The following is a 17856-nucleotide window of genomic DNA, read 5'->3' on the forward strand; positions in this document are numbered from 1 at the left end:
ACAGAAGACATTAGGCACTCAATAGTGAACACATAAATAAATATTTTTATATTAGCCAACAGTGAATGAATAAATGAACAAATAAAATTGCTATTTGTTTAGTTAAGTAAAATGGTTGGTGGAACAAATTTAAACAGTAGACTAATGTTGAGCATTTAGATGGCTTAATAACAGACTGAATAATGTCATTACTACAGAGTGTAATTTTGAAAACTTTGAAAACCTTTATCTAAAGGAGTCAAATTATTTATATTCATTATTTCTTTGATCATATGGCCTGGATGAAAACCAATCTGCCCTTTACTTTATATTGACTGACATGCCTAAATTTAAGATCAGAACTACACTCATTAAAGAGATGTAAATATTCCATTTTATCATAATTATTTTTTTTTGCTTCCAGCAAGATTTATTTTATATACCCTTATAAAGTAGAATTGTACACATATATCATTTTACAGTCATATTTCATATATTTGCTCAGTCTTCTCAAGGCAAATGCTGTAATACCTTGTTGCTTAATAGTTAGGAAAGCATAAGTCATTATAGATATATAAATGACATTAAAATATCTTTCAAAAGAAAAAATTCATCTAGACAACACTTCATTTCTTCATAATCTGTTATAAACAATGGTCAGAAAATAATAGTGATAGCACAGAAGTGTAACCCAAAAGGGTATACATGTCTGGACAGGAGTTATTTATGGGAGGATACTTCTTCAAAACAAACAAAAATAATAAAAATAAACAAAAAAAGTTCCCCAAAACAAGAGTTTGAGAAAGCAGAGAGTATTAGATTTGTCTACATATAGGATGTACATTCATGGCAATATAATGGTGGGCTGTGTGTGAGTTGTGTCATCCAACAGGCTTGTGTTTGAGTCTGTTGTGTCCTTGCTGTGTTATTAAAGGGAGTGAATAAGTTACAAAATTAAAACAACTGTATTTTGACTGGCATAGCAACCACTATGCCAGTGATGATGACTTTTTGGTTGCCATACATTAACAAATTAATTTAAAATTTCACAATAGTATATTATCCTAAAAACCGAATTATTTCTAACTGTATTAGCAGTCCTACTGTGTATGTGTTGCTTTGCCTATTACTAGCCTCCTAGAAATCTCCCCTACAAGGATCTACAAAAATAAAGGAAGTCCTGGCCAGGCACGGTGGCTCATGTCTGTAATCCCAGCAACTTGGGAAGCTGAGGCAGGTGGATCACTTAAGGTCAGAAGTATAAGACCAGCCTGGCCAACATTGTGAACCCCATCTGTACTAAAAATACAAATAAATAAATAAATAAATAAATTAGCCGGGCATGGTGGTGCACACCAGTAATCTCAGCTACTTGGGAGGCTGAGGCTGGAGAATCACTTGAATCCAGGAGGTGGAGGTTGCAGTGAACTGAGATCATGCCAAAGGAAGTCTTAACATTTAAAAAGCTTCAGTACTGCCCTCTGCTTTCCTCTGAAGTTCAAACCGTTCTACTTCAGCAGATAGTGCTTATTAAAGAAAGCACAATGCAGAACACGGAGCCTGGGAGTAGATATAACATGAATAGCCAGGAGTCAGGTGTCAGAAAGATGGAGGGCAACTTTTAAAGGAAGAGGGGCAGCCCATTTCATCAGTGGATAATGTTGATTATCAAACAAAGAAGCAAGCAATGTTATTGGCATTAATGTTATTGTCAGGAAATTTTAACCAATTCTACTTGGAAAAAAATTGTTTTTGCTTTTTTTTCTCTAAATTTAAATGCTAAATGTTGCTGGCTAAACTAGAAGTCACCTCACATTATTCATAAACCATAATTGTGTAGTGGAGGAAAAATTACAGCCTAATTAATATTCTTTAAGCTCTTCCATATCTCTGTGGTTATATGCTGCTTCAGCCTGTTTTATGGCCTCATTGTGAAGCTTTATAGTTCCTATTTCTCATGTTGGTGTGCTCATTTGTATTTTGCTACCTTACATTTTTGTAAGGTATCATTATCAATACTATAAGTGGTATTTACCAACAGTAGCATCACTAAAATTGTCAAATAAATGTTATCATCCCAATTTGAAGTTGCTGAAACAGTCAGTTCTAGTTCTACCAGTTTATGTGCTACTGCTTGTGACAACTGAAATAAGAGTATTCAAAACAGTGAGAAGAATGATTTGTTAGGGGCTAGGTGACATCTGTTCTACAGTTATGCTTACATTTTTTGAGTTTCCATTCAGTTCCTAACTTTGGCTTTAATCAGCAGGATTTTCATAATTGAAAATGTGACCTATTGAACTTATGTGGGGAAAACTGGGTATTATGGTGTATTGTCATAATCTATACACTGACACTTTGCCTTATCAGAAATACATAAGAGCTCTTTCATGGAAATAAAAGCCTGTTTATACAATCCATTTTCTTTCTTTAGTTTAGGCATGCTTTGTAATTATATTGAATTATTATTGCACTATAATTCATGATCCTGTCAGACTTTCTATGCCTTTTTGTTCCATGACTTTTTGTTTATTTTAATAATAGATCGCAACTCCTTTTGGGAAACACAGCTGTGACTGTCAAGAAAAAAAATCATATTTGGGATCCACTAAAAATGCTTGATTCTAGTTCTTGGTAGTTGCTCATCTTTGTTGTTTTAAAACAATTTGATTTTATATATTTTTATATTTAGATTTAAAATGCTTTCCTTAAAACTTGCCTGAGTTTACTATTTATATTTTGTTTTTGTTGTTAATTTTAAAGCATGTACTATAGAATAATAGAATTTACTGTAGAATAATATTAGACATATTTGTCCCGTTTTTTATTTCACATATCTTAATAGATTTTACATCTTAGATGTAAAATCATAAATATTAAACTGATTTCATATTTATTTTTCTGATGTTATTCATCTTCAGGGTTTGCACTCTGTTGTTGGCTGAATAATGGCCCTCTAAAGATGTTCATGTCGTAATCACTGGTAATCACAATCTTATATGAAATTTCTAATCTCACTAGAGGCTAAATTTTATATTCTTTTCAAACCTGTGGATATGCTGTTTCATATATTAAAAAGGACATTTCAGATGTGATTAAATTAAATATTTGGAGATCGGGGGAGAGTATCCCAGTTTCTTCAAGTGAGCCAGTGTAATTGCTAGCGTTCTTGTAAGACAGACAGCAAGATCAGGGTCAGTGGTAGTAGCTGTGATGCAGGAAGCATGAAGCAGTAGTCATGCAAGGAAGGGACCATGACTCAAGGAATGCAGGTGACCTCTAGAAGCTGAAGAAGTGAAAGGAAACACGTTCATTCCTCAGAGGCTTCAAAGGAACCAGCCCTTCAGACAGAACAATTGACTTCAGCTCAGTGAACATGATTTTGGTCTTCTAAGCTACAGAACTGTAAGATACTAAATTTGTGGTGCTTTAAGCCACTATTTTTGGTAATTTTGTTACAGTGGCAATTGGAAACTAGTACATATGCTGATGAGCATTTGCTAGTATTTTTTTTCCTTCTGAATTCTGCTGGAGGTTTATCTGATTGCATATAACTTCCTCCCAAGTCCAGCTGAAGGATTATCTGATTATAACATAACTTTTTCCATATATGAAAATGCCAGACTCAATATATCATTTTTTGATTATTTGTAATGAAATATCTGATTATTTCATTATAGAAAATAATCAGTTGTATTTTATTGAGTAATTATTTAAACCTCCCACTCATTAAGGTTAATTCTATTAAGGATGTAATTTTTAAATATCTATATATATGTTTTTAGTAGTTAAAATATACTTTATTCCTTTCTCTATGTCAAAGTTACCTTTTTTTAGTGTATGTACATGAAACTGAACAATTTATTATGGATACTTTCCTCATTACCTTTTTTCTTCAAGTTACATTATTTGGAAGCATTGGTGATTAAATTTCACAAGTAAGAGTACTGTATCAGGCATTGAGGAAGGATGAAAAATGTCCAAGTTTTGTTTTCTCTTTCCAGTAATTTGATTATTGTTATTAATGGATATGAAAAAAATTCATGGTGTGAATAATGCTAGACAACTTCCTGAACTGGACTGTCTACATGATACAGAAGGCATTTCCTCATTCCTATATTTAATAGAAGTGTATTGGACGCTTTTTATACTCAGCCTCAGCAGGTTTCTATTCTTTATGGGGTTTCCAGCCTAGTGTGGCACCATAGCACCACCTAGCAGGCTCTCCTAATAGAAATGGACTATGAGCATAGATCTAGAAAAATTAATTATCCATAAGGTTTTATTGAAGAATCTTTAATTAAAAACCTTGAAAAATGATATATTGAGAAAAATCACTACTGTATAACCTAAGAGCTTTTACAGGCATTTGGGTAACTTGCAATTCTTATATGAAATTTTAACCTGACTAGAGGCTAAATTTTAAATCCTTTTCAAACCAGGCTTTTAATAACCCTATTGACAGAACTTTAATTATAATGCTGCCAGATGCTATAAGAGCTGATCTCTTTTATTTATTTGAATGCTAATTTTTGCCATAATGCAAAGAAAACAAATGAATTAAAGATTACATATGTGAGCTATTCTAACAACATTACAAAATATAAACAGTTCTTAATATTAAAATATCATTTATGAAACTTAACCGATTATAGTGTCTTGTTGTGAAATGTTTTATTGCCTTCAAGAAATAGTTTAATTTGGGTGTTAATTGGTTCTAAAAGTTTTTGGAGACCATCCATTTTTTCAGATAATGATTAATAGTGTGCTATTTGGAATGAACAATGAATAGTATTTGTCACCAGTACTTTAAAAGCAATTAAGTAATTTCCCACTCATAAAAGAAGTCTGTTTCTGATGGGAATTTGTTTCTTGCAAAATAAATAATTACTGTGTTTGAATAATTGAAAATGAAAATAAATAGATTTCAAAGGTGGTTATCTTAATATAAAGCATTTGAAATGCCAATAACTAGTAATTATTTGAAAGTACTCATAAAACACTAACCAAAACATGTAACTAATGAGCTTTTATCTTTTAATGAATGTTCAACACAAACTATTAACTTAAATTGTAAAAATTTGAAATATTCTTAAAAGATACATAAGTTTGCTGGAACTTGTGTGGAATCATAATATTATATGGCCTCATAACTAATAGAAAAGAATCTTTGAAGCACTTTCATAATGAAATAAGACATAATAAACAGGATGATACATTGAATGAACCAATGAAGTAGGCAATTTCCAGTTTTGGTGATGCTCATTGGAATACAACTCTGATGGAATTCTATTTAAAAAAAATAATTGGGGTAGAGACCCATTTGAGCTTTTTTTCTGTGGTGTATTGAGGTTACAATGGTGCAGCTTAAAGCAAGAAGAGTTTAGGAGATGCTAAAAAATGTATGTTAGCACTGTGTTGAGATTTGAGATCTAGAGGTGAATGACTGTTCAAAGTAATTGTAGGTAGATCATCTCAGTACAGAGAAACCCAAATATGTTACAGTATATGCAGAATTTTTTGAAGCAAAAAAGCATATTAAGCACTCTACAAGCATTAAAAAGGAATAACAACAACATGAAGGATATTTCCTAATAAAATGAAAAAGCTTTTTAGCACCTAATATCTCCGGGTGCAGTTCATATACTTTGCGTATAACATCTCACTGAATTCTTCCTAAAACTCTATGTTGTGAGTGTATGATTATTATCCCTATCTTATATAGAAGGGAACTTTGTCTTCCATTCACTCCTTAATCCCCTGCAATTTTGTTTTTGATACACCACTGTATCAAAAATGTTTTTGCTACAATCTTCAGTGGCTTCCTCATTTGCTGAAAGTAGTCAGTGTTTTTGTTTGTTTGTTTGTTTGTTTTTGTACTTCGCCTGTGGCACTTACTGCTGTTGACCATCACAAAGCTTTTGTTCTGGTTTGGTGAAATCACATTCTTAGGATTTTTTTCTTTTTCAGTCTTCTAGCCAGTCCTTTAAGTGCTTACCCTCCCAGGTATTTTTGTGTTTCTTGTTTTTGTTTTTGTTCTGTATTCCTGCTCTAAGTAATAATTTTGAACAAACCTATTCTTAGTCTCGATTTTTTTTGGTAATGTTTTGAAGGTTCATGCATGTTGTAACATGTATCAGAATTTCATTCTTTTTTATGGCCAAATAATATTCCATTGTGTGTGCATGTACATACCAAATTTTGGTTATTTGTTTATCTGTTAATGGACATGGGTTATTTTCACCTTTTGGCTACTGTAAATAATGTTGCTATGAACATGGGTGTACAAGTGTGTCTGTTGGAGTGTCTGCTTTCAATTTTTGGGGGTATATACCTAGGATTGGAATTGCTGAATCATATATAAATTCTGTGTTTAGCTCTTTGAGGAAAATATATAATTTTTAAAAGTTTAAGACAGACTTATAGTGAAGACATATCAATGATTTATTTGATGCACTAATAAGGGAACCAACAGCATAGTGAAGCTGATTCAAGGAAGAATTCAAGAGACTGCAGTGAAAGAAATAATGCTGAAATTAGATTGTTAAATTTAATACAAAACTTGTTAATGTTACACAGAGACGTATAGGCATAGTCTTGGAGAATTTTTTTTCTACAAGATAGAAATCATTAGTAACATCAATTTTTAAAAGTTATCTAATTTTACAGTCATAACCCTAATCAATAGAAAGTAGCAATTCAAAGTTACATTGTCCTGGAGAATCACAGGCATTAAGGTGGGCTTGTTAGACATTGTTTTAGTGTGATATTGAAAGAACAAACAATATTTTTGCCTTATCTTAAAATTTTGGATGTTTTTTCTTAACCTTGTATTTCTTTGATTTTGTTTATGGTATTTTTTGCATTCACTTTTTAAGAGTAGACTCAATGTAGACTTTATTGTAGCTTTATTCATAATTGACAAAAATGTCATTTAGTAAATGAATGGATAAACACACCAAACTGGTACATCTGTTATCAAACATAATTAGACATTATCCTCCAAAGTTTATCTTTTATATTAGGTTTCATTCCTACTTTAGAACATTCTATGGGTTTTGTCAAATGTATAATGATGTATATTCACCATTATAGTATCATACAGAAGAGTTTCACTGCCCTAAAAATCATCTGTGCTTTGCCTCTTGATCCCTTTCTCCTCTCTAAATTCTGGAACCACTGATCTTTTTACTGTCTCCATAGTTTTGCCTTTTCCAGAATGTCAGATAATTGGAATCGTACATTATGCAGCCTTTTCAGATTGGCTTCTTTCACTTAATGATATGCATTTAATGTTCCACCATATCTTCTCATGGCTTGATTGTTCAGTTCTTTTTAACACTGAATAATATTCCATTGTCTGAATGTACCACAGTTTACTTACCCATTTATCTACCGAATGACATTTTCATCAATTATGAATAAAACTACAATAAACATCCAAGTGAAGGGTTTTGTGCTGACATGTTTTCAGCTCCTTTGAGCTGAAACTACCCAAGAGATTGAGGCTGCAGTGACCTGTGATAGTTTCACTGCCCTCCAACCTGGGCAACAGAGCAAGACCCTGTCTCAAAAAATAAAAATAAAAATCTAAAGTAAATAAATAAAGAATACCTATAAGGTTTTAATACTTATATTCCTATACATATATGTAATATTCTATCAAAAGGAGATAAACTAATATTAGGCTGAAATACAGCATTCTAACTCTGGAAGCCACTTTGGCAATGTTTCTTGGCAGCTACACCCAAATAATACTGAAATACTTTGTCAAGAATAAGACAGTATCTCAACTATTATTTTATTTTCTATCCATCCCTATTTCAGAAAGAGTTGAGGTATATGATAAGAAAAATGCAAAGAAGTAATTGAGAAAGAACTGAATGTGTAAGAGACATACAATGATAATTGCACCAGGATATGAGAGATAAATTGTTAATGCAATTGATAGTAGAGTTAATGTTTAGCTTCCCAGCTACAAGACTAAAAGAAAAACACAAGTCTTATTTTCCAGTCATATGAAGCATATAAAAGCATCAGGAGAGCATTTTGATAGTGTAAACTCTGAGGATTAAATGTGATTTTGTAAAGCACTTAACATTAAGTATACTTAGCACATGGTAAATACCTATATAATGGTATGATAGTAATATATTTCTTTTTATTATTATTATTATTATTATTATTATTATACTTTAAGTTTTAGAGTACATGTGCACAATGTGCAGGTTAGTTACATATGTATACATGTGCCATGCTGGTGTGCTGCACCCATTAATTCGTCATTTAGCATTAGGTATATCTCCTAATGCTATCCCTCCCACCTCCCACAACCCCACAACAGTCCCCAGAGTGTGATGTTCCCCTTCCTGTGTCCATGTGTTCTCATTGTTCAATTTCCATCTATGAGTGAGAACATGCGGTGTTTGGTTTTTTTTTCTTTGCGATAGTTTACTGAGAATGATGATTTCCAATTTCATCTATGTCCCTACAAAGGACATGAACTCATCATTTTTTATGGCTGCATAGTATTCCATGGTGTATATGTGCCACATTTTCTTAATCCAGTCTATCATTGTTGGACATTTGGGTTGGTTCCGAGTCTTTGCTATTGTGAATAGTGCCGCAATAAACATATGTGTGCTTGTGTCTTTATAGCGGCATGATTTATAGTCCTTTGGGTATGTACCCAGTAATGGGATGGCTGGGTTGCAATCCTAGTCCCTGATAAAATAGACTTTAAACCAACAAAGATCAAAAGAGACAAAGAAGGCCATTACATAATGGTAAAGGGATCAATTCAACAAGAAGAGCTAACCATCCCAAATATATATGCAGCCAATACAGGAGCACCCAGATTCATAAAGCAAGTCCTGAGTGACCTACAAAGAGACTTAGACTCCCACACAATAATAATGGGAGACTTTAACACCCCACTGTCAACATTAGACAGATCAACGAGACAGAAAGTTAACAAGGATACCCAGGAATTGAACTCAGCTCTGCACCAAGCGGACCTAATAGACATCTACAGAACTCTCCACCCCAAATCAACAGAATATACATTTTTTTCAGCACCACACCACACCTATTCCAAAATTGATCACATAGTTGGAAGTAAAGCTCTCCTCAGCAAATATAAAAGAACAGAAATTATAACAAACTGTCTCTCAGACTACAGTGCAATCAAACTAGAACTCAGGATTAAGAAACTTACGCAAAACCGCTCAACTACATGGAAACTGAACAGCCTGCTCCTGAATGACTACTGGGTACATAATGAAATGAAGGCAGAAATAAAGATAGTAATATATTTCTAACAACTTAAAAATTAAATAAGGAATTCATCCTGTGTATTTTGATATAAGGGTCATTGATCATAATAAAGGGTCACAGCTTTAACAACAAGTATGTAAAATATACATGCACAGCTTCATCTGGTTATTTCTTGTACTGAATCTTAATATCAAATTAAGGACATAATATTTTATCATAATATTATGAATGCATATTTTAAATATAGCAATTCAAAGTTATAGGGTTTTGGTGATTTATCTTGATAAAACACAGCACCTAAAGGTGGTGATATGGTTTGGCCATGTCCCCACCCAAATGGCGTCTTGAATTGTAGCTCCCATAATTCTCACATGTTGTGGGAGGGACCTGGTGGGAGATAATTCAATCATGAGGGGAGGTCATTTCCCTGTTGTTCTTATGATAGTGAATAAGCCTCATGAGATCTCATGGTTTTATAAAGGAGAGTTCCCCTGTACGTGCTGTCTTGCCTGCCACCATGTAAATCATGCCTTTGCTCCTCCTTCACCTTCTGTCATGACTGTGAGGCCTCCCATGCCATTTGAACTGTGAGTCAATTAAACCCCTTTCCTTTATAAATTACCCATTCTTAGGTATGTCTTTATTGGTAGCATGAGAACAGACTAATACAGAATGTAATAGAATAATTTTCAGTGTGTATATTTCAAGGAAGATTTTTAGCAAATAATTTGAAATGAGTTATATTGAGTGTTCAAAATGATGTTAGTGGCTATCAGCCACATGCTTTGGCTAAGGTAGTATAATTCATATTTTATTAGAAAATGCTTGAAACTAATGTGTGTTCCCTCTAAAGTACAGGGCCATGCATGTCTTCCTGCAATGGATAAAAATGTTTGCCACATTGTATCTGTTGAAAGCCTTCACTCCATGAGATAGATAGGTTTTAGTCTTAGACATTCTTGAATTAATTTTTGTAGGTGTCGCAATAATCATCAGATATTAAGTAATAATCTAAATTTCATCATGAATTTTAATTTTAAGATATGTGTATACTTGGACAAAAAGTTTTGGGGAAGAATGATAGTAATACTTAGTGATTCTCAGGCTTTTATGGTACTACTATCTAATCAACTGTAATAATTGGTGTTTGTATAAAGGTAAAGGAACTATCAACAAGGTTATATTCTGATGTTTGAGCTAGCAAGTGCTACAGAATGTCTGCAGAGAGCAATTACATAGAGACAAGTGTCTTTATACTGCTAATGGAACTCTCCTTTAGTGACACAGTTGTTGTGATCTTGGTTGATGTTGGAAGAACAAAAATATTTGTGCCACTAATCATTGTAACCCTTTTTGTTTTGGGGCCGAATAAGTTCTTAAAAATAGCAATAAACATACACATGTGCACGCATGTACTTTTTCTTCAGGACTATAGAGTTAACATCTTCCTGAGACAAAAATGGAATGACCCCAGGCTGAAGCTCCCCAGTGATTTTAGGGGTTCAGATGCACTGACAGTGGATCCAACGATGTACAAGTGTTTATGGAAACCTGATTTATTTTTTGCAAATGAAAAAAGTGCCAATTTTCATGATGTAACCCAGGAAAACATCCTCCTCTTTATTTTTCGTGATGGAGATGTCCTTGTCAGTATGAGGTACTCTTTTATATTTCATATTTGTGCATTTATATTTTCCTTCTAAAATCAATGGATGACAGAGAAGTATATTAAATTATTTCTAAGACCCATTTCTACTTCCAGGTTATCTATTACTCTTTCATGCCCTTTGGACTTGACATTGTTTCCCATGGATACACAACGTTGCAAGATGCAACTGGAGAGCTGTATGTAAATGAGAACATGATTGATTATGAAAATAAAGTGTTTAAAATGTCTGGGTAATACATTCTACTGACATCTTAGACAACAGTGGTAAAACTAGTGCTTTGATTATAAATAGTCATTAAAATAATTTATTTAGGGAAATTATAGTTACTCTTTTATTAATACTATATTAACTTGTATTAAGATAAATCATTTTTGTACTAGCCTTATTTCAGTTCATTGATGTAGGTGTATACTTCTAACATTCCAATTGCCATTGTTATTTGAGTTAGTAATACAGGCAAGGTAAAAGAGAAAATGACGTCCTAATTTCAATAGCATTTCTGATGTTAAAACCAGATTTTCTTAGCAGAAAATTTAGAAAACATTGAAAAATATTCTGTAAATCCAACTAAGCATTCATTCTCTATGAAAGTAAAGAAATGTAAACAATTTTTTTACAAAATTGTATTTTTTATGTTTATTTGATCATATATTTTTTAGTTATTAAAAGGTACCCTAGGTGTATTAATTGAAATTATTATTTATCTATACAATGTACTAATTAACTTCCCATGATACTTATCTTTTGAAAATAAAAGTAGGACATAAACCTCAAAAAAAAAACACAAATGCAAGGAATGTTTAGCCTGAATACATGGATCATCTTATCATAAGGTCGTCTATTTCTTCAAAGAGTAAAGAATAATTACCTGGCAAAATATCTTGCATATGTATTCTAGGTTTTATGTCTAAAGTTACTTTGTGGTTGTTTTTTAAATAATGTACTGAAATGGATCCTAAATTTGAGCAGTATTTATTTCTTTCTAACTATAAAATGAGATTTTGCACATGTATGTGTTTATATGTTTGCACGTCTGTTTATGTTTTTGTATGTATTCTACATGAGAGCCTGCATGTCAAGATGTAGAAAACTTCCAACAGTGCATTTACACTTTGATCCCATTACTGGATGCACTGAAGTATTACTTTCAAAAATACATACACTTTTGAGTTCGATAGTAGACTAGTGTATGCTGTAAAATTCCTGAAATTGTAGCCACATACCTAAGCCCAAAATGTGTGTGCTTCAGGATGCTGAAATGATGCTGTAATTATGTCCCTTTGAAGGATTATTTTATTGGCCTTCTATGGTGATGCAACTCCTTTAGGGAATTTTGCAGTGATCATAATGATAATGAGTATTATTTTTTAAAACAGAGTCTTGCTCTGTCACCCAGGCTAGACTACAGTGGTGCAATCTCGGCTCACTGCAACCTCCACCTCGTGGGTTCAAGCAATTCTCCTGCCTCAGCCTCCTGAGTAGCTGGGATTACAAGGTGTCCACCACCGTGCCTGGCTAATTTATTTTTGTATTTTTAGTAGACATGAGGTTTCACCATATTGGCCAGGCTGGTCTCGAACTCCTGACCTCGTGATCCACCCGCCTTGGCCTCCCAAAGTGCTGGGATTACAGGTGTGAGCTACCGCACCAGGTCGATTTCTTAAAAAAAATGTAGATGTTTCAATGATTACATTTCTTTTAAAAATCCCAGGGAGCATATTACATGATAGTAAATGTATACGTTCGGAAAGCTTGCATCACTTATTTATTAGCTTTTTATTGATGACCATTAAAAAATAATTCTGACATAGAGAAATAAGTTATTGTATATGATGCCCTAGGATTTTAAATCTGTGCAGTATGCTTATTATTTAAACTTGTTCTTTCTTTAAGATGAATATCTTTAACTCTTGTACTAGTACTTCCATTAGTGACCATGGGTTTTACTTCTTTACATTTTAAACTACAATTTCATATAAGAAGGTCTTATTTTCTTTCCTTTGCTATGTTTAAGATTTTAATTATGAAAATATTTAAAAAGCATTATTAATTATATTTTAAACTAACATTTATTTGTTTTTGTTTATAGTTGGTTACACAACTGATGATTTACGATTTATCTGGCAGTCAGGAGATCCTGTGCAATTAGAAAAAATTGCCTTGCCTCAATTTGATATCAAAAAGGAAGATATTGAATATGGTAACTGTACAAAATACTATAAAGGCACTGGTAAGTAATATTCTTTAAATAAAACGAAGTTCTATTTCAAAGATACATTTTAATTAATACATAGACAAGGGGAGAGTAAAAAAGAATTGGCCAAAACTTAAAATTAAATTAGCAAATAGTTTATCTTTACATTCATATGTTTAAGTCTTTCACAGAATTGTATTCACTAAAGTTTTTTGAACTTTTAATTATTAGATAGACATGCTTGATTTTTCTTTATGTAATTCTCGTGGTGAGAGGTTTTTAATTGTTTATGTTAGTAATGAAAACTCTCTCAGGTAGTGGTTTTCAGATGTCAGGAAATTCTACTTCTGGCAGGATTCCATTTGGGGCTGAACATTTTAGATATAAACAATATAATCTATATATGTTCACCCATTGTCTTTTGGGTCGTTTTTAGATGGTGGTTGGCCCATATTTTTAATTTTAAAAAGCATTGATCCTTATGCTATGCAGGAAGCAATAAGAATGTGAAATAATTGGACATCAGTAAATATTCGCTATGCAGTCTTCTTGACCTAGGTCACAGAGCAGCCAGTTATGAAAAGGAAAACAAATTAACCTCATTCATTAAGTTGCATGGAGCTTTTGCAGAAAGTACAGTACTCACTACTCAATACTGTCATAATATGCTTAGTGTTCAACCTTTTATTTTCTGCTAGTGGTTCTAGGTTAGTGAGGGTTTTAGATATTGAATATGGTGTTATTTCACTTAGCAATATAAAGAAGATTATTCAATTTTGATTATTATATTAGTAATAATAATCAGTTCAACATGTAAATTATTGCACAATTCTAATTCTGTCTTTGGAAGTAAATCATAACAAAAATATTCATAAATAGATATAATTAAAGCTTTATTGCAAAATGCATGTTGACTTGAAAGAATAAAATGTATATAGTATAATTGTGTAAAACTGAGAGAGATCAGATGTTTGTAGAATGCTGACAGAATGAGCTAGAATGCTGTCCTCATGACATCATCAAGGCAACATATAATTTAAAACATTCCTGTTAATATTAAGAAGTGGAGAGAATATTTACATATTTACAATGTTGTGATAAAGACAATACTAGGCAGCTTGGGGATATAGTTAAACATCTATTGTTGACTTCAAAATACATTATTAGCAAATGATATAACTTTAATATGTAAGCATTCCTTCTTCTTAAAGCTTATAGTACATTAGGAAAACAGAGATAATAGTCAAATATATTGCTAAATAATTATCGAGGTTTTTAAAAGTAAAAAATGGAGAGCCATTAAAAATTTGACCATCAAAGTATTCAATGAAGAAGTCATAGATAGTTGGATATGGAAGTGATGTAACTGATAATTCTGAGCCAGCTCCTTTATTTAACACATAAAATAACTGAAGAGCAGAGTGAATACATTACTTATTAAATTACTTATTACTGGTGACTTATTACTTACTAAATGTCACCAGGCAAATTACTGTCAGCCATGGGACCAAGAGTAGTATTCCATCTCCCATTTATACTTCAAATTAAGAAGATTATAGTTTTTAGAGATTTTTGAGACTGTCGTATAAGAACTTGTACTTAGTAGATAGGTTTTTGATCTCTTGCTCTATTAGGCATTGTTTTTAGTTCTTTGCAGGAATTATTTAACTTAATCATCCCAACAGTTCTATGAGTTAAGTACTTTTATTATCCTCATTGTACACATTAGGCTAATGAAATAGACACTTGCCCAAGGTCATACAGTTACAGTGATGCTGTGGGAGAGGGAGTCTGATACTGTTATACGATTAATACCTGTGGAGTCCTATTATAGTTTGAAAATTGTTACCCACATCCAGATTATATGCTTAACATTTCAAAAAGAGTAGTGTCTAAATTGTTTTGAGAAATTTGAAGGAGACTCTATTGGAATTTTAAATTTCTTAGAGATGAAAATGACACTAGCAATTTTATTTGTAATTTTATGTAATAGCATATGATTATATAATAGCTTTGAAAGTCCTAGGAGTGTTCATTTTTTCACTTTTAAGCTCTACTTAAAAAAAAAATCTCCATCTGGGGACTCAGTAGTGAATAAAAGAAAGGTCCCTGCCCTTTAGAGAGCCATATTTCAATGTGGTTAACAAGTAAACAACATAAAATATAATTCATTTTAGTTCTTAGAATAAAATTAGAAGGTGTGCTATGGTAGACAGAATTTGGGGGATTACTCAAGAGTTATAAGCTTTTTTTGTGGAATTTTTTGAGTCATAAATAATTCACTGAAATCTCATTAGCTACAGAAAATAACAACAAATCAACTTATGCCTAACAATATTTTTTGGCACTTAGTATGTTTCAGGGACTTGATCAGTACTTTTATGAATTATCATATGAATATAAGTAAAATATGTTTTAATGTTTGGATAATTAGAAATCTAGTTAGAAAAATAAGACATTGAAAATACATGCAATAGTTAACAGCATAGAAAAATGGGAAAGTATAAATATATATATGAGCAATACATGAAAATGATAGCCAATATTTAATTTGTATAGAAATAATAATGCAGCTTCAACTTTATTAAAATTATGCTTTTTTATGATTATAGAAATAACAAAAGTGGAGAAATATGTGGGAAAGCAAGTATACAAAAATACTCAAATTGGAAGCCTGAGTGAATAATGGAATAAAACTTCACAGGAAATAGAAAGTAAATTGAATTTGCCCAATGAACATTTATATCAATTAGCTGCCCACCTGCCTCTCATAAATGTAACAATACTAGGAAAAGATCAAAAAAAGATCAAGAAATGTTTCTCATAAAATTTTATGGAGCAAATCACTATAATATCCAAGCATGTATTTTACTGCTAAATGCATCCAAGTCTTGTGAAGCTCCCCTAGTGGGTACCTTCATAAAAGGGACACGATGGAAACTTGCTTCAAATTGCAGGACTCTTGTTAATGGACTACCATTTAAACATAATGGGATGGAATGGAAAATTTTATTTTAAACTATGCTAGTTTGTAGTAAATCGTTATAATATTTGTCACAACTGAGACTACCTAAAAATATATAATTTGTTGAGAAACATTTCATGTGCGCTAGGTGAATACAAAACTAATTTGACTTAGTGATACTATTACAAAGTCATGTACTTCAGAATCAGTTTTAGGAAATATTTTGAGCCTTCTTAATTGTAGCAATTGTACTTATGAAAGATTCTATTTTTGAAATATTGCACGTGATTGTTAGTTAGAAACATATTTTCTTATTTGTCCAGGCAGGGAGTTAAGGGGAATGGTGGGAAAAGAAAAGAAAGGGAGATTTTTCATTGTTATGTTTTTTACATCCTTCTAAAACCTGTGAATGACTTGATATATTGCCTAATTTTAATTAAATTCAACTGTAAAAAAGAAACACTTGCATTTCTTGTCTTTAATATAATGTGGAAGCATTTGGCATAAATAGAATTTGCTTCAGTCGAAAGCAACTATTTTTGTTACATATTAGCTCTACTGTCTGTGTAACCTCTCAGAGGTGGCAATGATTCTAAATCACATTGGGAAAAGAAAAGATTTCTAATCTATTTGTTGAGGATATAAATAACCATTCTTTTATTTCATGTTTATTAAGGTCCTATTCTGTGCAAGTACTGCTGTAGGTGCTATTAATGAATAAATATGTAGATTATTCTTGTGTTAGATATATGTATATTTTTCCCAATTAGGAAGACCAGGTAAATATTATTTTTAAACTATAAAATAGGAAAAAGTAACATTATTCTTTCCCCCATAATTGTTTCATTTATTTATTGTTCATTAATTTGTTTCACCATTTTAAAAAATTATATAGAGTTTAAACAGAAAACTATTATAGATATTTTATTTTGCTATTTATGCATAATCTTACATTTGTGAAATGGCAAATGACATTCTTATCTAAATTAAGCACTTTCGGCATTAGATATTATATTTAAATAGCTAACTGAAAAGACCAAACATTTAAGAAATAATCTCGAACATCTGGAAATACCTTTTCTATTTGAATGCAGTACTGTGAGCATATTCGTGTTACTGTTTTCTTTCTCAAGGCGGCAAAGGCTATTGTGAGGCTGCCTGTAATTGGTGATTAATTTGGGGGACTAGTTGATGTCATGACCACTCTAGAATTAGGTTGTAAAACAATTTCTGCATTTGTCTTGGCATGTGAAAATGAAAGTTCTTTCCTTCAGTTGGAGTACCTTTGAGAGCCTGAAGTAGAGGTGGGCAAAGAATTGAGAGGAATATCCGATGTTTGCACCATATACATCTTTTCTGTAAATGGATTGAAAAGACTGATTTCCTATACTTGCTAATGTTTACTTCCAATACTTTCTTAATTTTTAAGGTTTATCTATATATGAGAGTCAGTGTAGACTGCCATCCATCCTAGATAAGAAGTGGTACATATGGCTGAAAAATTATACTGATAATGTGTAGTCCCGGAGTGTTTCTTTTTAAGATTTGTTCTACTTTGATTTACTACTGCCTGTATGACTCCTTTAGATCATTGCCCTGAGAGGACCCATGGGTAAGGAAAAGTTCAACTCTATTGCCAGTTCTCTGAACACTGACCTAAAAGCCTAGACACTGACACAGTGGAGCAGCATGTGGGATCTATTTCTCAATGTCATAATGAAGTTGCGAAAGGTCAGCTGAAACTGGTTCCATAATGTCACCCTTTTAGATCA

The 17856-nt window shown here is 32.2% G+C and overlaps 1 protein-coding gene across 1 annotated transcript in view; it reads left to right on the forward strand.

Moving 5' to 3' along the window:
- GLRB (glycine receptor beta) overlaps positions 1–17856 on the forward strand; it is a 101697-nt gene that overhangs the window by 54726 nt on the left and 29115 nt on the right. The window contains 3 exon segments of the mRNA NM_001132363.2: positions 10683–10912; positions 11018–11100; positions 13015–13155. Of these exon segments, the coding sequence (NP_001125835.1) occupies positions 10683–10912; positions 11018–11100; positions 13015–13155 (454 nt within the window).

This window comes from Pongo abelii, chromosome 3 (genome assembly GCF_028885655.2).
Source record: "Pongo abelii isolate AG06213 chromosome 3, NHGRI_mPonAbe1-v2.0_pri, whole genome shotgun sequence".
Classification (NCBI taxonomy): Eukaryota; Metazoa; Chordata; class Mammalia; order Primates; family Hominidae; genus Pongo; species Pongo abelii.